At 38.2% G+C, this 22,724-nt stretch overlaps 1 protein-coding gene across 1 annotated transcript; it reads right to left on the bottom strand.

Moving 5' to 3' along the window:
- Positions 1-19,813: 19,813 nt before the first annotated feature.
- Positions 19,814-21,890, bottom strand: LOC110466314 (octopamine receptor beta-2R-like). Its single transcript, XM_021522732.1, has one exon. The coding sequence runs from the start codon at positions 21,786-21,788 to the stop codon at positions 20,616-20,618; it is 1,173 nt and encodes a 390-aa protein (XP_021378407.1). The 5' UTR covers positions 21,789-21,890; the 3' UTR covers positions 19,814-20,615.
- Positions 21,891-22,724: the final 834 nt, after the last annotated feature.

Raw genomic sequence — 22,724 nt, 5'->3', positions numbered from 1 at the left:
GGCTACATAGCGCAGTTATACGGTCATATATCATTGTCATTAACCATTTCAATTCCGTATTACACATCAAATAAATAAGAAGGTATTTTCTTTCCTCGTACAATTACATGCATCTATAGCCTACTTAAAATGACGTATATCTGAGTTATATTTTGTAAAACTTTAAAAGGTTTCAATTCGAACATACTTTAGCATGTTGAAATATGAATGTATGACACCATTTTGATATCTGTTTGACAGTTGAACCATAGTTTCACCGTTTGTCCATGTATTACAGTTTTTCGTTGACGTAACGTTGATACTTGGGCCTCTGGGGATTTGTTTCTAAGAATAAGACTAGTCATCTTGTAATTAACATCTGAGGGAGAGTCACGGGTCACATAAAGTGACGTTTGGTACTCAGACATGGTCTACCCGGATTCTCAAGTCTGGTCACAGACTATAGCTATGACGAGTAGATTAGATTGACACGTGATCAGATCGTCTCCCCTCCTCCTGTTTCCCCTTCTCTATATCCCTTTTCAGCTGCTCCGCCTCACCCTCCTGCTTCCTTCGATCTCGTCTCCTCTACAAACACGTCTTGTCTCAAGTATTAGACACTGACAGAAACAATCATGATAAGAGAAAAAAGACACGTGACCAGCGTAAGAATAGTGTATGTGTATCCATTTGCCAAATAGATTTAACAGTGCAACGCGATTCTGATCCCTGTGATTGTGTGTGTTCGAACAACATCCCATCAGTAATATGTACTGTACTTTTGTACCCATCCCTTGCAAATAAATACAAAAATACCTATACAAAGCACGTCCTGTTTTTCACACACGTGATACTGTCACATGATAATCGTATGAGCACTTCCTCCCACGTGGTCAATGTTACCCAACGATTGCAAGTTTATTACTACACACATGAAAGTGCTTAACGCACAACATGCGCTCTCGATGATCATATCTTCATTACAATACACACGTGATATTGTCCCATGATGAACATACATCTAGTACAATACACACGTGACATTGTCACATGATGTACATACATCTAGTACAATACACACGTGATATTGTCACATGATGAACATACATCAAGTACAATACACACGTGACATTGTCACATGATGTACATACATCTAGTCCCATACACACGTGATATTGTCACATGATGAACATAAATCAAGTACAATACACACGTGATATTGTCACATGATGAACATACATCTAGTACAATACACACGTGACATTGTCACACGCTCCGTACCAGGTACATACGGGGTTGTACATGTACTGCATGTACCACACGAATTACCACTCTGTCTTAAAACACACATGTTTATCCTCATACGATACCCGCACGCTCCACACAACATACACATAGATCACATTCGTCAAATCATGCCTTTGTTGAAACCCCCAGGAATACTAATTGTCAACATAAGGAAAGGGCGATATTGACAGTGACATCCTAAGAAAACGACACCAATGCACTTTCACAATTAAATGAATAAAAGAAGTGAAAATAAAATGTCAACTTTCAGACGTTATCTCTACTAGATTAACCATTGTTTTCGTGCCCCGTGTCATTTTACATACAGTTTGCCGCTCTGGTACAGCATGCTACCGGTTCGATAGAAATCAGGTTTCAGTCGCAGATATGTGAGGGAGCATGTCGAGAGCTAAAATAAAATGCCTCGTAGAGTTCACAATCGTTTGACGACGATGATCATCTTGCATAGACGAGATCACCTCAGCCAATCAGGTTACAGCTTTCTTGCCAAAGGTGTAATACTAAAATTATCAAAGAATAACGTAATATTCCGTACGGGTTAACGCATGTTTTATAGAAAACTCACAAAGTTAATAGACGCTCCATACCATGTACAAACGATTCACGCAATCTCCATACAAGATACAAACGATTCACGCAATCTCCAAACAAGATACAAACGATTCACACAATCTACATACAAGATACAAACGATTCACACAATCTCCAAACAAGATACAAACGATTCACACAATCTCCATACAAGATACAAACGATTCACACAATCTCCATACAAGATACAAACGATTCACACAATCTTCAAACAAGATACAAACGATTCACACAATCTTCATACAAGATACAAACGATTCACACAATCTTCATACAAGATACAAACGATTCACACAATCTCCAAAAAGATACAAACGATTCACACAATCTCCATACAAGCTGAAAACGTTTCAAACAATCTCCAAACAAGATGAAAACGATTCACGCAATCTCCATACAAGATGAAAACGATTCACGCAATCTCCAAACAAGATACAAACGATTCACACAATCTTCAAACAAGATGAAAACGATTCAAACAATCTCCATACAAGATGAAAACGATTCACGAAATCTCCAAACAAGATGAAAATGATTGCCGCAATCTCCATACAAGATACAAACGATTCACACAATCTCTATACAAGAAACAAACGATTCACGCAATCTCCATACAAGATACAAACGATTCAAACAATCTCCAAACAAGCTGAAAACGTTTCAAACAATCGCCAAACAAGATGAAAACGATTCACGCAATCTCCATACAAGATACAAACGATTCACGCAATCTCCAAACAAGATGAAAACGATTCAAACAATCTCCAAACAAGATGAAAACGATTCACACAATCTCCATACAAGATACAAACGATTCACGCAATCTCCAAACAAGATGAAAACGATTCACACAATCTCTATACAAGAAACAAACGATTCACGCAATCTCCATACAAGATACAAACGATTCACGCAATCTCCATACAAGATGAAAACGATTCACGCAATCTCCAAACAAGATACAAAAGTTTCACACACACAAGACTCACACCATTAAAGCAAAGCCAAGTTCTATAACAACACACACGATTTACGCAGGCTGCTTAAAAGACATGTTTGCTCAATATAGTAAACATTAGAATCGCATGCACTTTATGCAAACCACACACGATTGGCGCACGCTCCATACAAGATATGAGAGATTAATGCAGATTATTTATACAAGTCGCGAATGACCCCGCACGCTCTATGCAAAACATGCAAATTCACGCATGCTCCGTGCAAGACACCGTCACGCGTAATTGTACACCATTCGTGCAAAAGACGCGTATCATTGATTTGTTTATTACATGCACGATCAGAGCGATACTATAACAATCTGAAATTCAGGGTTCGAATCCGATCTAGCTAGCCTGCTGGATTCTTACACTCAGAACACTGTTGTTGTTCATATTTTGTTTATTTCATCTTTATTACATTTCAATAGAAGTCCCGCAAGGGATGGTTTTCTCTTCAGAAACGATTTGCAAAAGTTTTGGCAATTTTGGCAGTGGTACGGGATCTTACCAAGACGATATAGTGATAACTGGCGGATTACAGAGGGCACTGATACTACAGGCTAAGTCCAATAACGGGGTCTTCACCAACGAATCTATTGACGGATTTGAAACTAGGATACAAGACTCTTATAATTGTTGTTACAGGTATATGTAGCTACAAGTACAACACAAAGGGGAGGTAACACTGAAAAGCCGTCCCTTTGTACGTTAGCAAATAATCCTTAATTCTGTCTGACTGTGAGAGTGTGGGCTGTAAGTCACACTGTAAGTTAATTAGCCTCTATGTGACGTCTACTGCTGGTCATATGTAAAAAGGCCCGTTAGTATTAATTAGACGTAGCCTCACATACTCGTATGATATTTTACCACAAGGGGAGACCCTCTGCTGACTCTGCTACACTAAGTTTTCTATTGGATTATTTTCACTTGTGTTGTTGTCTTTGTTGTTGTTCCATACACACTAGTCCATTGTAATGACACAGATTCATGTTGCTAATCGTTTTTCGGTTTAAAAAAACAAACAGATACTTTAATACGTGTGTTCGTAAGATTGAGGCAATCCCACGAGTGACATTTTAAGTTATTTAATAGCTTAAGGTACTGGTTTGAGGCGGATTTCTACTTTTGAGGCCGCAGTGGCCAAGTGGTTAAGGCATCTGACATTCTGCTTCCACTAGTCCTCCACCAGTTGGTCGCGGGTTCGAGGCCTACGCTATTGGGAAGTAGCCAGGTACTGGCCGTAGGTCGGTGTTTTTTCTCCGGGAACCTCCACCATCAAAACCTGGCACGTCCTTAAATGACCATAGCTGTTAATAGGACGGAAAACACAAATAAATTAAGAGGTCATAATTAAGGGAACCACAGTGGTGTCTGAGTTTTGTATGTAAACAATTCAGGTCACGATCTCCGAGTCTTACAGACCTAGGTGGAGGAGGCTGTATATATGGCGTTAATGAGGTTTGGAACTTAATTAACGAAGGGAGTGATCTTACTGAGTTATCTACGGGAGGAAAATGGGAGAAAATTAATCAATCAATTTTGTGTGGAATAGGCACGGAAATCTCAAAACGTGTGGTACGTTTTCTGAAGTGAAGCCAAGTGCAAAACTTGAAAAAATAAATCCTTTGGGTTTGAGTTTGCCATTTTTTCGTCTACATCGTAAAAGAATGATAGACGTCACGTCAACAATGCATTTAGATGACAAGTCGACGAATTATTTACTTCCTTTGTGCAAAGGGTCATCTCAACGATCGGTGAAAGTTTCTTAAGTTTCTTGACACTCTACAAGCCTCGTGCTGAGACCTCCTTACCTCTACCCTAAGGAGGTGAACGATCCACACCAGCTGGATAAGAACATTTTCTTTCCAACATACATTGTAAATATCGATAAGGTCAGGACAATACTCTTTAAGCTTTCCTTTTATAAAAAACGCTGAGCCTACTACGTTGTCCGCGGACTGAACTAATGAGGTGACAAGTACTTACCTAGAAAATCTCATCATACAATCTTACACACCACAAATCGATTACCATCAGACATTTCAAACGTTATTCCAACCGCTCAAATTGAGCGATTCACTTTTTCCTGTCGACGTTTTAACCGGGAGTGGGCCCTAACACTTACAGGACAGCAATTACACGCGGGAACCTGGTGATTAAAGACACATCGGTTGAACTTCACAGACACCACAGTCCGGTCGTGTCCAATCGATCTAGTCGACAGGAGTGTCATACGGCGACAGGACTGACATGTTCCCTAGCCAAATAGACATGCACGACCATTTAGCCTTGTGTTTTCGCTGTCTGTTTGAGTACATGCTACCGAAACCAAGAATGGCTCTCGCTTTTTGCTTTTCCTCAAAGCAAATGTACTGTGTACCTCTCGCTGTCTGTTTATCACTAACTGTGGTACTTCCTGTCTGTCCACACCGTTTGTATTAACACTGGATTTGTGTCTTTGTAACTTTCTATTTCAATTGAAGAATATTTATAGTTTTGTTATGTTCTCAATGTCAATGTATTTTTCTCTTTGTTTCCCCCCGCAGTCTCTCTTTCGAGCTTCGTGCTTTTCCAGATGACTTTAGTAACTTCCGGTTTTATTTCCATGACTCTACCTCTCGGTCCTGTTGAGTTATCTCTTTTGGATTATATACTCTCTGATCATGTCGCAGTCCGTCAAGTCAACCGTGACGATCAGTATTCAGTTCGACCTTGACACCAGTACATTTGGTTGACCAATTGCCGAAGGAAGACAAAACAGGGGTTGTTTACCAAATTCGATGTGACAGCCGCAACCCTACTAGATACAGGTACATCGGGGGAAAAGGCTGGAAAGACACGCCTAAAAGAATATCAGAAAGACGTTGAAGCCATGAAACAGCAAATCAACACTAGCAATGCAAGACATCGGACAAACTATACAATAGTATATCATAGACGGGAACAACTCGAAGATGCTTAGAAGGAAGGACAACTAGAAAGTAAGGAAAACCAAAGAATCCATCAACGTTAGGAGGGAATAAGGGGAATCAATCATGACCCAATCTTAACATCCACTAAGAGGTGGAATGTTTAAACATGTTACCCTGACTGCCTGAAGTATTAGAGTGATTTTTGCCGAATTGACTCTATGATTTCTGACAGCTGACTCTGCTGTTTCACAGTGGTTTTGTGAGTTGCTCGTCATTTACACGCTTTGCTTGACAAAGGAAACATACATTTTCCCAAGCTCGCAAATGAAGTTTTCGATTTATATTTGTGTTTAAAAGAAACTTACCATTACATCTCATACGTGTAGTACCCTCAACACTTAAGGATAGATCCAAACATACACTATCATTTAATTGATTATCTAAGCCTGTTCGTTCATGCAGAACAGACAGTTTGTGTGTTTTTAAATATAACATTCCGTAAATATAATTATTGAACTGTTTTTGTATGGTATTTATGATCGATTTGAATGACACAGCTTTGCAAACAAACAAATCATATGCAGGACTTGTAAGGTTTTGTGAAGGCTCGTCTGAAAGGATCACTAGGTCCGACCTTATTTCTGAAACGAACAACTCTGCTCCAACCGGTCCAACCGTTTGGACCGTCATAAACGAGAGCAGCTCTGGTGTCTGGTGCTAGATTTTTTCTTGGTCGTTGTTGAAAGGATGAAAATGTATGTAATACAATAGAAACTGAAGGACAGCGTAGCTGACTTACTGTTATAATGGAATAACTCCGGTAGTAGGGAGTTATTTTTAGAAGTTAAATGAGCAAAGAGAAAATTTCGAATTTGTGAAGAATCCAGACGTGAATTTATTTGTTAATTGTATGGGAATCTGATTAAACTCGGTAGATTCTATAACATCCTCGTTATTTGACATGTCGTCAGAAACTGAGGAAGCCGTGGCTGCGAGATGCGTGAAACTGATAGCGTTTGAAGTGAGTGATCTTGCGACGGAGCACAGGGGTTCGTTACAAATGTCTGAAATGTGTATGTGTGCTGTGACTCATATCAGTAGGTTGTAACATATGTGTCAATAGGTCTATAAAATATGTGTATTTCAGACATTTGTATCGAACCTCTGTTGATCAGTGTAGTGTAACAGACGATATTTTTGATAAATTGCATGAGTGTTAAAATTGTCTCCATATTGCCGGCATTGGTGATTTCAACCGATGTGCATTTTGTACGATATAGCAGACCTTTGTTGTAATAAAAGTATCTTTTTTTTTTATATTTTCTTTTGCACATAAATTTACAATTACATTGTCAAGTCTCACAATGCACAGCGATATTTCAACAGCCGTCATGTTTATTCACATTGGATATTGTAGTTCCGGTCAGTGTTGTATTAATACGTTAAGAATTGAACCTTTCGTGCTGCAAGGCAATTAAAGTCCCATCAACGTTAACGACACAGGTTTCAAAGAGGCTATATAGTGACATTGCCATGCAAATGTAAATATTAATTGATCTAATATATTTCCTGTGTAATAAGAATACGGTCATCATTAGTGCTTACAGTGTAACTTGCCGTTCACGCTTGTGGCGTATGGACGCCATATACCACATTCCGTAATGTTGGTAACACAATATAGAGCTACTAACTATCGAGTTATAGACAGACATTTACTAGTCTAGATTCCCTAGTTCCCTCTCGCCGTTACAAACCATGTCTTGAAGGCTTAATGACAACGTAACGTTATCAGCATAATTATCCATATCGTGTCTTAGAGGGGAATTAATGAGCGCCAATACCCTTTGGATAAATCATTACTGAGCTTTTTCTCCGTAAACTCAATATAATGTACGAGATACCGTAGACAAGGTGTCCCGGGGGTGTTTTTGTTGTAAAGCTTTACACTGGGAATATCAACACGTACTCAACTTTTGTTTTTGCTCTTTCATGTGTAGAATTTTATAACTATTTACTGCAATGGTTGATGTACGCCACACTGATAGAGATGTTACAAAGGGACATTTTGTGTTAATTCTATAAAATCATTTATATTAACCACAGTAGTTTTATTCACAATTATTTTATTTTTAAATGGCACGTCCTCAAATGACCAAAGCTGTTGATAGGACATAAAACACAAACTTTAACGATTTAAGAGTGTATCATAGCTAACTGGCGTATTTTTATAAGGTAAATCTATAAAAAAAACCAACAGTTTGCTATTTAGCTATATATGACGCTTCTAGTGACCCATAAAAAGATGCAATTTATCTATGTAAGACTTTTCAGTGTTAAGATTTTGTTTGTTTAACGACCTATTAAACAGCCTTGGTCATTTAAGTATCCCTGTGCCACATTGATATGGCTTTTCCTATAAACGGTTACCTCCCCTTAACTTTAGTTGGGATCTTGGAACTGTAGCACAGCTGAGACAGGACATTTCCGTCGACCAGGGAGCTCAGTCGGTTATAAGAGCACAGGCGCAAGAAGCGAAGCTCTTTTCCGGTAACATGTACGAACAATTGAAGTCATGGTAACGTCAAAATACTATGCTTCCAAAATCCTTCGTCACTGCTAGAATAGAGTTACCGCGGTCCTATTTTTACAATGCTGTTTAGCTTTGCTACACATTCTCAAAAATATCTCTTTATTTGATAAAAAAAAATCTGTGGTTATGTAAATTAATGACATTAAAAATTATAGAAACTGAAGCTTCTTTCAAATTTTCAGTCTTTTCTTCTCTCCACCCAAACCGAAAGTATATAGTAACTACCATACCAGACGGAAATCCGGATATGTTTGGGCTAATGTGATTTTCTTTTTACACGATTTAGAGGGATCAGGCAAAAGTGTATCACGTCGGAAAATAAAATTGGAATTTAATCACCAATATACTTAACTTTTACAATAACAGATAATAACAGTTATATTTGATAAACAATACATCTTCAAATATGAAGTCCCTCTACTGGGCCTCACTCTTTCCGCAACATTACGCTGAGGCCATAGACGGGGCAATTCAATGCATCAGTACAAAATGCATTTGTGTGTTTTCTCTTGAACTGCATAATTCATTCGAATGCTTTTCTTTACTTATTATTAATTTTACATTAATTATTTTATCGCTATAAAGCGAATAAATAGATAATGTTATTTAGAAAAAAAGATTGAAAAATACAGCATTGAGACGCTTCGCTCGTTTCAGGTAATGCCTGTTTTCAAAATGAATGATTTTGTCGAGCAACAGATTCAATCAAGTAAATATAAAAAAAAAGATAAAAAAACAGGTACATTTTGTATGTATTAAAATGGGTAATGTTATGATTTAAAAATTATACTATACTATCGAAACAAATGTAAGAGCTTCGCTCTCTCCAGGCCATGCCTGAGTCATATTAAAGTAAAATAAGAGCGTAGCTCTCGGGCGAAGCTCTTTTATGGTAACATATGCGTACGGTAACTCTTTTATGGTAACACATGCGTACGTAAACGAGTTGCTTCCCCTTTCTACACCTTGCCTTTAAAAAAATTCGTCCGGAAGTAGACGTCCAGTGGGGAAACAGGAAGTGTATCCTTGAAGCAATACATACATGAACATCTTCATATAGTGAAAACAATACCCATGTTTTATTACTTATTTATTTAGGTAAAAACTAATATAATTCTGAGTGAAAAAAATCTATCACATAAATTTTGATACGATCAGGCATGAAACTTCGTTCAGAGATTATTATACTATGACGTCACAAGCACGTCACACTCCATCGGCCTTCATCGGTTATTTCATCAGCTTTTGATTTCAATTTGTTGAGAATATGAACGAAATCATTTACATATTTTTGAAAGTCTGGTTACATAATTTATGTATGCATCACCACTCATAAAAGAAACAATGAATAATTCATTTATGTCGAAATCAACAATAATTGTCCAGACAACGAAACCGAGTTCAACAACGCATGCCGATTTTAAAACTAGTTATAGACAGAAACTATTTAATTTAATTTGGCATCAACCAATAGGTCAACGTGTACATTTAGTTTTCATCGTCTAAAATTTCATCAGCTTTTGATTTCGATTTGTTGAAAATATGAACGAAATAATTAACATTTTTGAAAGTCTGTTTATAATCTTTACATAATTTATGTATGCGTCACCACTCAATGGATAATTCATTTATGTCCAAATCAACAATAATTGTCCAGACAACGAACCCAAGTTCAACGCCACTTTTTCACAACGCATGCCGATTTATAACTAGTTACTGACAGAAACTGTTTAATTTTAGTGGCATCATTACCTGTCAAACCTCAGTGACAGTTACAAAACGTGGAATTCAATCCGGTGTTTCAGGATGGAACAGGAATTCAGACTGTATCGATATAACGACAATCTAAGTAACATCAAATTATTACAATCTTGTTGTTTTAAAAAAATATTTTTTAACTAACATCTCTATACATTTACTTTTATAGGCTTATCGTCAAATATGTAATATGCACTTTTTTTCTATAGCAATTACCAAACAGTTTTTCCCCAACTAATTTCAATCATTCTTTTTGTGACCTGACGGAAGCACGCAGAGGATTTAATTCTTAATGTGGGGGTAAGCTGGAGTATCCAGAGAAAACCCGCGTGGTCGGGCAGGTGACCGGGTTTGAATCCGGCCATCTTGTTGAAGGCGAGTGCGCTATCCACTACGCCATCCGACCCATCATATATGTTACGCACAAGAACAAATATTTATTTTAGCTTTGAAAATGGCGTCATTGATGCAAAAATTATATTGCGAATACATTTTTACCAATTATCAACGATACAAAAATCTACATACGGGAGACCGGGGCCAGTTCGACCATCCCTGATGTTTTTGTTTTTGAGCTAATATTTGCAACTTTAAAGATCTTAGCAGTTTAGTTGGCTGGGCATTCACACGAAAGAAATGGCGAGGAAAACACTAATGTAGAATTACTAAACAGGAGAAACTTACTTTTGAGAAAGTCGAAAGAAAGTCATGATCTCGCTTCTAGTTATGCGAACTTTCTGTAAAAGGGATTGGTGTTTAAAGCAAAGCCAAGCACTCACTACCATATTGCTGTACGATAAGAATTTATTGAAATATCAATTTGGGCCCGGACAGTTTCGGCCAATGATACCGTGGCGAGTTCGGCCCATGTTACCCATAACAAGTCGTAAAATTGGCGGTAAAATCTGACGTTGCATGCTTTGTAACGTCATAATTAAGCTGATTCCAATGGGGCCGAATTTACCCGATTGCCTGTCCGAACTTATCCCATGGCGGGGGTTCGTTCGGCCATCCGATCATCCGACAGGAAAAGTTAAATAATGTTCAAAAACGGACGTGCTGCCATACTTCCTAGAACGGACTTAAAAATAAAAAAAGGCCGATCTTAAAATTAATTGCGCCTGTCTCTCTATTCAGTGTTATGTCAGTCTTAATCTCATAAGAGCTTTTGTTTTATTGTTGTTCCTCGACTAGCCCACTTTAAAGTTTATCTTATCTCATTCTAAAAGTTGTATTCTAAATCAGTAAATATCAGAGATCAACAAAAGCTACGCCCTTTGAAGGCTTTGCCTTTTCATATTAATCTGAATTCCATGGTTCGAATTATTTTCGATTATATTTTGTTCTTCTTATCTTTAATATTTCTCATAAAAAACGTATTGTTTCCTTTTCAGAAGTGATTTATCAAATCTATTTTCATACACAAAAAAAGTAGTTCAAACACTTCGGTATAGTAAAGGCAACGGTACAGAAAACTGGGAGAAAACCCCCCGCCAGTACCTAACATCTGCCTCGACCCCGCAACCCAGGGGTGGGAGAAACCCCCCCGCCAGTACCTGACAATTGCCTCGAACCCGCAACCCAGTGGTGGTAGAAAACCCCCCGCCAGTACCTGGCAACTGCCTCGACCCCGCAACCCAGTGGTGGGAGAAAACCCACCGCCAGTACCTGACAAATGCCTCGAACCTGCAACCCAGTGGTGGGAGAAAACCCACCGCCAGTACATGACAACTGCCTCGAACCCGCAAACCCAGTGGTGGGAGAAAACCCACCGCCAGTACCTGACAACTGCCTCGAACCCGCAACCCAGTGGTGGGAGAAAACCCACCGCCAGTACCTGACAACTGCCTCGAACCCGCATCCCAGTGGTGGGAGAAAACCCACCGCCAGTACCTTACAACTGCCTCGAACCCGCAACCCAGAGGTGGGAGAAAACCCACCGCCATTACCTGACAACTGCCTCGAACCCGCAACCCAGTGGTGGGAGAAAACCCACCGCCAGTACCTTACAACTGCCTCGAACCCGCAACCCAGTGGTGGGAGAAACCCCACCGCCAGTACCTGACAACGGCCTCGAACCCGCAACCCAGTGGTGGGAGAAAACCCCCCGCCATTACCTGACAACTGCCTCGAACCCGCACCCCAGTGGTGGGAGAAAACCCACCGCCAGTACGTATACCTGACAACCGCCTCGAACCCGCAACCCAGTGGTGGGAGAAAACCCACCGCCAGTACGTATACCTGACAACTGCCTCGAACCCGCAACCCAGTGGTGGGAGTAAACCCACTGCCAGTACCTGACAACTGCCTCGAACCCGCAACCCAGTGGTGGAGGGCTAGTAATCGTACAACTCAGGAATTATGTTACGGTACAAAAAGTCGGAGCTTACAACTTCTTAATACTTTCTCATGATGAACACAAGACAAATTCCGATCTGTAAGAATTCCGTGAAGATTCTATTATTTTCAGTTAAGGTAACCAGCCTTTTAAATTGTTTGCGAAACGCCCTAACACATTGAGTATTTGAAAAGATGTTTGTTGTAAAGTATCGGGAAAATATATTATAACGTTTTGTGCTTGTTCTTGGCAATATTTACAGTGATATAGTTTAGATTCGTGCATGTTTTCCTTCAAAATATTCGTCTTAAGGGATATTTGCTACCTGGCATATCATACCTGCAGTTTGTGTTAAAATTAAGCATATACACTATCTTACACAGCATAGCCGTGGTTATTGTTAAAGTGAGTTATATTTGCTACCTTATAAATTATATATGTGGTTTGTGTAAGATTTCCTAAGGTAATGTTACTTAACATATTACACCTGTGGTTTTCTTTAGAGATAGGTATATTCGCATTATACCTGTGGTCTGATTTATGTTTAAGGTAACAATGTATGCTGCCTTTCAGGTTACACCTGTGAATTTTTAAGTTACCTCCCCGAGATGCATCATACAAATAATCAACCAAATAACCATTCAATGATGACGATTTGTACGTTTCGTGGTGTGGCACTCTTCAGAGAAATAGAATACCATCAAAAATGGTGATAGAATATTGAAAGAGCCACGTAAGTGAGAAACACACTCGGTTTTTACTTATGTCTGATATAGAAATGAAGGTTATCCATGCAGCTTCAAGACAAGAATAGGCATACACACATACATTACACACGTGGAGTCACGTCCTTAAATGACCTTTGCTGTTAATAGGACGTTAAAACTTGTAAGAACACGTAAGTAAACAGGCTGATAACCGCTAGAATTAATTAGTAAAGCAATATGATCTTTTATTGTTCCTGTACATTTGTAACATGTGTCCTATTTTAGGGGTGTTCTTTTTCAAAAGTGTTGCTTTTGATATATTATTTACCCTATTGAATCACACTGATATGGACATTACCTCTCTCATTTCTCCCCCCACCCCCACCTCCCATCCCATCCCGAAGAACAGTGGGCACCGAATTTATTTTCTAAAACATCGATTTTTCCTGGCACTGGTATAATTCACATCAAATTAAACTTTTGATCGACAACTAGTTTTCAGGAGTAGCCCTTCAAATATTCACCCCTATTTATCCTATTAGGCCCTGTTCGTCTGTCCCCCTGGGGGTACCACACATCAGCTTCATTTACACAACGCTGGATTACATCGACCCAGTGATGGTTTTTTTTACCATATGCAGCTATAATTTGTTAAATGCTTACAATCACAGCGATTCCCGGTGTAGCCGGTAAATCACCATGACAACCACCACGGTGATTGGCCACCGCTATAATTAGAATTAGCCACTAATTAATGAGGAGACAGGAGAGGTTTGGATGAAACGTTCATGAGTGTACTTAAAACGGTAACAATCCATTCAGCCGTTCTGGACGAGAAGTATTTTAAAGATCCCCGTACCACTTCCAAAAAATGTAACTATTATATTATTTGAAACTGGCATTATACTAGCTTTGATTAATACTTTATGAAAAGAATACTATACCCTACGGACTTTNTTTTTTTAAAAAAAAAAAAAAAAAAAAAAAGATAAACTATAATCAACAAAAGTGTTTTGAGTGTAATCATTCAGCGGGGCAAGATCAAGATTCGAACTCTGGACCTCAACATGTTATACAGTTTACTGTCGCTTTAGGCGATCGATTTACATTCAACGAAAGTGCCCTGGTCCAACGGTGCTGCAGCTATATCCTTAACCTATTGAAAGGGGAGTAACTGTATATATGAACAAGAGGCCCAGAGGGCTTGTATCGCTCACCTGGTTCTTTTGTTACATGAAACTGACATATAGGTAACTTCAGACCAAATTTGGTAACTAGAACACAAGACATTTTAACATCTCTTAAACGGTTCTGAAGACATTGTTGTTTGAAATTGTAATTTTAAAGCTTTTAACCCATATTGACGTTCAACGCCGGCTAGCACTTAAAGTTGACATTTGACCTCATTACTGTATATTAGGAAAATATTCGCACTGCTGGTCTACATAACATACCTAAGTATCATGACTCTAGACCAAATGCTTCTAAGGATATCGTCGTTTGAAGTTTGTTTTACATTTTTGACTCCTGTGACCATGAAAGTAAGTCAAGGTAATTTTAAAGAGAAAAATGTATAGCACTCTATCCCTGGTACCTACTGGCCAAATATCATGACCCTGGGCCTTATGGAATGAGAATAGGATTGTTATGGAAGCTTTTAACCCATGTTGACATTTGACCCCCGACTAGCACTTAAAGTTGACATTTGACCTCATTACTGTAATAAAGAAAAAGATTTGCACTGCTGGTCTACGTAACATACTTAAGTATCATTACTCTAGTCAAAATGGTTCTTAGAATATTTGAACTTAATAGCACTCCATCCCAGGTACCTACTTGCCAAATATCTTAACCATAGGTACTTCAGTCCTTCTTCGGAAGTCGTTGAAAAGAAAAAGTTGACGGACGGACGCCGGACGCCGGACGACAGACGGACGACGGACGCCGCAGTACGGCATAAGCTCAGATGGCCATTCGGGCCAGGTGTGCTAAAAACAGACTGCAGCGGGAGATGGGTCCTTACAGGTAACGTTGACAGACGGACACACCGTAGAACACGTGTATATTCATATAAAGTGACATGTATTTTCATGCAAATATATATATAAATAATTCCTAGCTTGGTATTACTCATCCTCGATATCCAGGGGTTACGCTAACTTTCGCTCTCTGCAGAGAGCGAAAATGCAGAGAGCGAAAGTGAGCGTAACCCCTGGATATCGAGGATGAGTATTACTAAAAAAACAAAAACAAAATGAAAATACCAATTATTGAATTACACGCCATCTTTAATGTAAAAAGCAACATGTTAATTTAAATATCATAATGCAATATTTCACATCACAATTTCAGATGCAACAAAGTTCATAAAATTATGTAAATAAGGGATTTTGCATGTTATAGCGTACGACCTGACAATTTTCTCCCATACAATAGTCTATTGGTCTCAAAGGGATATGTAATAAATAAAATATTGTATTGGAGACTAGCTGATGGACCGGATCTCACATGTACCATCCGTATACATTGACAAACAATTAATGATTTACGAAACGAAATGAAAATACAAAATGTTACTGCCATTTTATACATTGTAATATTTATTATTAAACATTCCTAACTGAATCCTATAAAACGGTTAAATGTGAAGCTATGCTATTGTCATAATTTTTCAAAAAACAAAATCATGCATTTTCTAGACTAAAGAATACCGTGTTGTTGATAAGACACGAAAAAAGACACAAAAGTCATATTTTTGCAGACGACCTTTAAATAATCACATTTGAATATTAGACTTCCCTGACATTGAGCAAATTAGACATGAAAGAAAGGCCCGTGATCACGTCATTGTTTAACCATTACTGGTAGGATAATGTTTTTGTATAGTGGCGTCAGATCATCTGTTTGATTTTCAGTTTTTATATTAAAAAAGTATTTGATGTCTTAATGGTCCATTAGATTATTACAGTTATTACGATAGCCCGGGGCGGCCAGCGCTAATTGATCAGGATAAACTGGAGCAAGTTCATTTGTTATTAATTGAAAAGGTCTTTGGGCCAGTATTGGCAATTCTCTGGTTTCTTTTATTATAAATGTCATTCATATTTTTTCTATTGTTTTAAATGATTCTTACACCTAATAGTTTGCTTGGACAATTTGTGTTACCTTTAATCTTTATCGACGAAAAAGTACAAACAAATACAGTACCAACCCTCAAAAATGGCCACCGTCTTCAAGTGACTATAACTTGAACCCGTGGAATCCGGAAACGATTGGTCCCTACATGGAGTTCAGTTAGACCGGTTCCATGCTAGATCTACCCGGAGTTGTCGTTCCTTACACTCACTTACACCCGGAGTTGTCGTTCCTCACACTCACACCAAGAGTTGTCGTTCCTCACACTCACTTACACCTGGAGTTTTCGTTCCTTACAATCACTTAGACCCGGAGTTGCCGTTCTTAACACTCACTTACACCCGGAGTTGTCGTTCCTTACACTCACTTATACCCGGAGTTGTCGTTCCTTACACTCACTTACACCCGGAGTTGCCGTCCCTTACACTCACTTACACTCGGAGTTGTCGTTCCTTACACACACTATACCCGGAGTTGTCGTTCCTTACACACACTATACCCGGAGTTGTCGTTCCTTACACTCACTTACACCCGGAGTTGTCGTTCCTTACACTCACTTACACCTATGCCAACGGCTAAATGCTAAGAATCTTGACAATGGGATGAAAATCTGTTTTAGCTAAAGCGTCTTTCAGTAATGTTTTACACAATCAGTAAAACTTCATTTCTTCCAAATATGTCGCTGTTAGACAATTTTCAATACAAAACTCATGGATTGTATTTGGTAGCGCCATTGTGTAATAGTCTAACTCTATATGTTTCTACGTACGTCAAATTAACAAAGCCACGTTGTTAGCACATGTTGGATTTATAAAGAGCGTAAGTGAAGACAAAAAGATCGAAACATTGGAATAAACATGACAAAAAGTAATGTGCCGGTGAATTTACTTGATGATAGTTAGCAGTCAATCTGATCCGCCATATTGTACGGTTTGACGGCACATGACCAAGTGTCACATGATCAGAGACTAACTATAACGCAAATATCCTTTTAGCCGTTGACAGAAGTGTTAGTGAGTGTAATGAAGGAACGACAACTCTATGAAGAGTTGCTTTATACACGTGTAAATGTAAATGGAGTTTTTAATCATTCAAAAATGTGATTTATAGAAATGTGATCTTTACCCGTTTTGCTAAACATAAATTGAATTTCGATTTGATAATAAAAGAATTTTATACTTTCCATCAACTGAAAAGGACTACACGTGTCTTGTTCAAAGATCAATATAATAGTTATTATAAAGATATCGATAAGCCTCCGTTAACCCTTACACATCACACAAAGCAAGAATCGAAAAAAATGCCGGATTTATACAATTTGAAAGATATTTTTTATTATATACAATGGAGTAACGCGATTAAACTTTATGAAAAATATTTTGATAAGAATGCATATAATCACAGATATCGTTTACAGTAAGGCATGCGGTCGTCACATCCATAAGTCAACCACTTAGATAAAACTATCACATAAGGAGGATTATTAAATTGTGGGTAAGTAGCGGTAGCTTAGTAGTGTATAGGTAAGGAATACATTTTCAGAAAAAAAAAGAATTATTAAAAAGATACGTAATGGGCATTTTGTAGAATGTCGTTAATCCGGAGATAATTCCCCGCTATGACTTTAAACCTTTGGTTCCTACACATCATTTCCGGGAGCAGGTGTTCTGATTGCAGTTTTGAACTGGAAACTTTTTAGCGAGAAGATCATAGCTTTATCAGTTGATATAAAGGGAAGACATGTGCATGTAATAGCAACAATAAAGGGGAGGTACTGTTATACAAAAATTACATTGGAATTCCCCATTATTTTGTCGTGGAAGAACTTTAATGAGGTTTGTATTCGGCACTATCGTATATGCTGTAACCAGATGTGATATGAATGTGTATACAAACGTATGACAGTGTATCAGGGTTTCTTTACAAACTTGGAGCGGTGCTCAATTAGTCCAAACATGTTTCACAGTTAGTGTGTATGAAGAATCCTGCAATTAATTAATCTAAACCACAATATTATCATTTGTAGTTTTTTGAAAATGAATTTTTAAGGAAATATTTTATAATTTTCTCCATGAAAAATATGCATTTTTTCAGACAATAAAATATATTTACATTCTTGATGTTTGTTCTGTATATGAATCTACCAACTGAAAACAACTGCCATTAGACTATGAATACACTATGAATACAACGATTCTCGTGCAACCAGTCAGCTGATTTCACACACAATGACCACTTCATATTACTACGCATAGTACCGTTTCTGAGAATAGTTATCTCCACTTCTTCGAAATAGCGTTGTTGCGAGAAATGATAATAAATATTACAAAAATCATGAACGGTGCACCATTGCACTACTATTATTATTCTGTCTAATCTAAAACTAAAAAAAATACTTATAACATTGTCATATTAAATACTGACATCCGACTCTCAACCGGTTCCTCGTGGTCACGAACTTTCTAACACCCAGCTGGTCCCAAACGTCGGGCTGGGTAATCCCCGTGACATCAACTTGCAGACACAGGGCACTTAATCCACCAACTTATCATCATTTACATCTGCAGTTTTTTTGTTTAACAGTACATTTAACGGCTGTACATTTAACTTCAAATGAGCTCTATGCCTACTGCCGACGGGTGCTCGGCCAACGAGTGCCCTTGATGGTTACTATAGATGATTTGAAATAGTGTGGAAATAAACTATTTTATATATATATAATATGTGGTGTTTAATGCTAATAAAAATCAAATAAGATCATATTCAAAAAGGAAAAGATATCAAGTGTTGGTTATTATTAGATTCTAGATATATATTTTCGTTCCAACAAAATCAGCTGATCTGCGGAAGTCGAAGCTTGAGTTCTGGCTGTTCCTTTTATATGGTTTTCTGACCGATATTTTTATTAAAAACATTAGATTTACAAAAAGTGTTTTTATTGTACAGTTCATCGTAACGTAAACATGTACATTGCGTCAAAGAATAGCAGTAGCTGATATACATATCTTCTGAGGATATGTAGATAAGCTACTGCTAGTCATTGCCGCAATGTACATGATTTTTTTTCCATATAACAAGGTTATGACCTATTTTATAGACCTCCACACTTAAAAATGGAGAAATACCTGTCTTACTTCACTTTTTCAACCTAAATTCACCTACAAACACAATGGGAAAATATGAATGATGAAAAAGAATGTTGATAAAACGAATAACAGTCGACATGTGACTGTCCTCACGACTCTCACCTCCGAAAAGGTTTCTTTGGGCGAATATGTGTTTTACTTAATGACCTTACACTATTTTTAGCAACTTAGATATGTTTTAATATTTTTATAGATTTATCTTAATAACTTTACGTCAATTTAATTAATACGCCAGGAATTGCTGAAGGCATTGTGCGATAAGTACATGTACATAGTTTGCGTCATACACGTGGGTTGTGTGTAAGTGTATCGTTAACATAGCGGCAACACCAATTACAAGTTTTGTTAGTCTACGTGATATTGAATCTTTTCCTTCTGGGTTTGAATTTCAAAACACAAATTAACCTTCATATTTAAAGTTAAGATATTTTAGAACATGAATCAGCGATATCTATAACTGTAAAGAAAACAACAATGAGTATTTTAATTTTGCCTCAAGAATGAATTAACCAATCTTTGTGTACATGTCCTTCACTGTACGGGTCAGTTAGGGTCAGGGAATGTGTCGGATGAGATTTTAGTAGAATATTACATGCATAAGTAGGACAATGGAAAATATCAGCGGTTATTTGTATTGGTTTACACGATTCTACATACATTACTCTACGCTACACTCTAAGTCATCGTTGAAAAAATATAATCAGGTTAACACAAGACAAAATATACATTAAACAACAGAGAACATTAAACTTATCAATTGCACCTAAACTATTCAGTCTATTGTCTATTTTCGGAATGCAAGACCAGCTAACTATATCACCGACAAGACACAAGTACATTCACACGCTTTCCAGTGTAGGACCACGAATAGATTAGAATAGCATTGAGCAATCACATGAAATTTGATATTGAAACAAAAGTTTTGATTTTCATAAAATCCCAGTAAGTCTCGAACACAAATTTAAACTCGACTAGGTTCGTTTGTCCTTTTAATTAAATATAGTGTCAATTATATAACGTAATTGGAAACGAAGTCCATGACGAAACGAAAAAAAAGGTGTATATATTGCTATAGATAGCGTTCATAGCTTGTTGATTGAGAACTAGCCTGTCGGAGTAATACACCGACAGTAAGTTAGTACCGAGTTACCAGTCAGACATTAGTGCCACACAAATTGCATTCTTTTTTCACGTAAACCATTTGGACATATTCCTCGTTCTTACTATTGTTAGAACTACTATTAGAGCGCTTTCGTGCGCAATACTTGGAGTTTTGGTTCAAGTCAGAACAATGAGCCCAATTCAGCAGTTTTTTAAACGCTTGTCTAAACTCTCGATTGCAATATGCATAGATAATGGGGTTAAGACAGGAATTAAAATAGCCCACCCAGAAAAGGATTGTCCCTAACAACGGAGGGTATTGACATTTTTCTCTGCATAAACTCGTGATCAAATACCAGGAGAAAAAAGGGCAAAAACATAAAATAAACCCACCCATTATAATACCTAATGTCTTGGCTGCCTTGTGTTCTCGTTTTAGTCTCTTCCTTTCCGACATATCACGAGAACTCTTACTCCCGGGAATCAGCTGGTCGCCGTTGCTTGTTAGTTCAGTTGAACACACACTAGCAGATCGGATATATTTCTCTTGTTTTCTTGCCTCTTTGAAAATACGAAAATAAACGAACACCATGATTGTACATGGTACCCAGAAGGAGACTGATGACGACACAACTGCGTATATCCGGTTTACCACGAACTTACACGAGTCGGGATTAACACGAAGTTCCTGTAGATTTTCAACCGTCGTGTAAAATTGAGAATGGATGGGAATATACGATATCAAGAGAGAGGAAATCCACGTGACAGCAATCATCAAAGCTACTCTCCGTTTGGTGAGTTTAGTTTCATAGTGAAGGGGATTCATTATAGCAATATAACGATCCACGCTTATACAGCACAGATGTAAAATGGACGCCGTGCTAAACAAAACATCGTTTGAATTAAAAATGTCACACATAGTCCTGCCAAAGATCCATTTGTCGGTGATTTCCATGCTGGCGTTGAACGGCATGACGACAACAGCCACCAGGAGATCGGCAGCAGCCAGGGACAGGATGAAGTAATTAGTCACAGTGGCCCTTAATTTCTCGAATTTAATCACACTCATGATCACCAGGAAGTTACCCAGAACGGCACTCAACATCACCGCCACCATCACCGCCGTCTTGACAACGAGCAGGATCAACCCGTTTCCAAGATCGCCCTCGTGGGGCATCAGAGACCCGTTCATCGAGGTGTTGTGCATGTGAATGTCCATATCCATGCCACGTGTCCACACAACCCGTTCACACACGATAAGTGAGCGAGTCTGTTGTGGCTCATTAGAAAACACGTCAAATGTAGAATTGCACTTTAGTATTGCGAGTTCGCGATTGTCAAAGTGAAAGGTTTAACAAAACGTTTCCCTGCGGGGTCTTATCAAACTCCATAAAAAAAGCACTACTTATAGTGAATGTTATTAACTGAAATTTTGGAACGTCCTAAAATATTGCTCCCCAGCCATGCACAACACAGTTTTAGACTGAAGCGTCTGTCATGTGATCACTATATTCTATTACAGCCCTGTGTTATGGACCACAATGGTAAACCACGACCAATCACACCCGATAGTATCATGCATCATGTAACATCAGTACTAGGTCCCAGTATATACTCCGGGTAGCAGTGTAGAGGGATGATATCATCAGTAACATCATAGATTCTCACCTTACACACAGAAATGTCAAAAGACATTGACCTGACGCCGAGTCAGTTTTATCAGATCAGCACGCTCCCGCCCCGCTCCGACTCACGCTGGTAGTCACCGACCGTAACGAGGTTATCAAACTGCACAGAGCACGACGAGATTGAAATATATCTAAATATAACGCATAAACAGAATTACCAAGTCCAATTGGTCATTTCGTCCAAACTTATTTGTTGGAATGGGTAATCTGAAGTCAAACACATAAAATAGTAAGCGTTATACTAATCTTATAAATCTTTTTTTCTCACGCGTATTCACTGTGATTATAGCCGTAGAATCAAATTAATGTCCTCGAAAATGAGGATTTTTTTCTCATTTCCAAAACTGTCCTGCACTATCAGGTTTTAGACCTCAATGGAAATCTCCAAGGGGATTAATTCCTCAGTTCTATTCTATACAGAGGATCATTGTCCAGTATTATGCTAAACATATCGCACTGTAACACCCTATGTA

The sequence above is a fragment of the Mizuhopecten yessoensis genome, unplaced genomic scaffold (assembly GCF_002113885.1).
Source record: "Mizuhopecten yessoensis strain PY_sf001 unplaced genomic scaffold, ASM211388v2 scaffold11129, whole genome shotgun sequence".
In the NCBI taxonomy this organism is placed as follows: Eukaryota; Metazoa; Mollusca; class Bivalvia; order Pectinida; family Pectinidae; genus Mizuhopecten; species Mizuhopecten yessoensis.
Note: the sequence above shows the minus strand (reverse complement) of the source record. Positions and strands in the feature narration are given on the sequence as shown.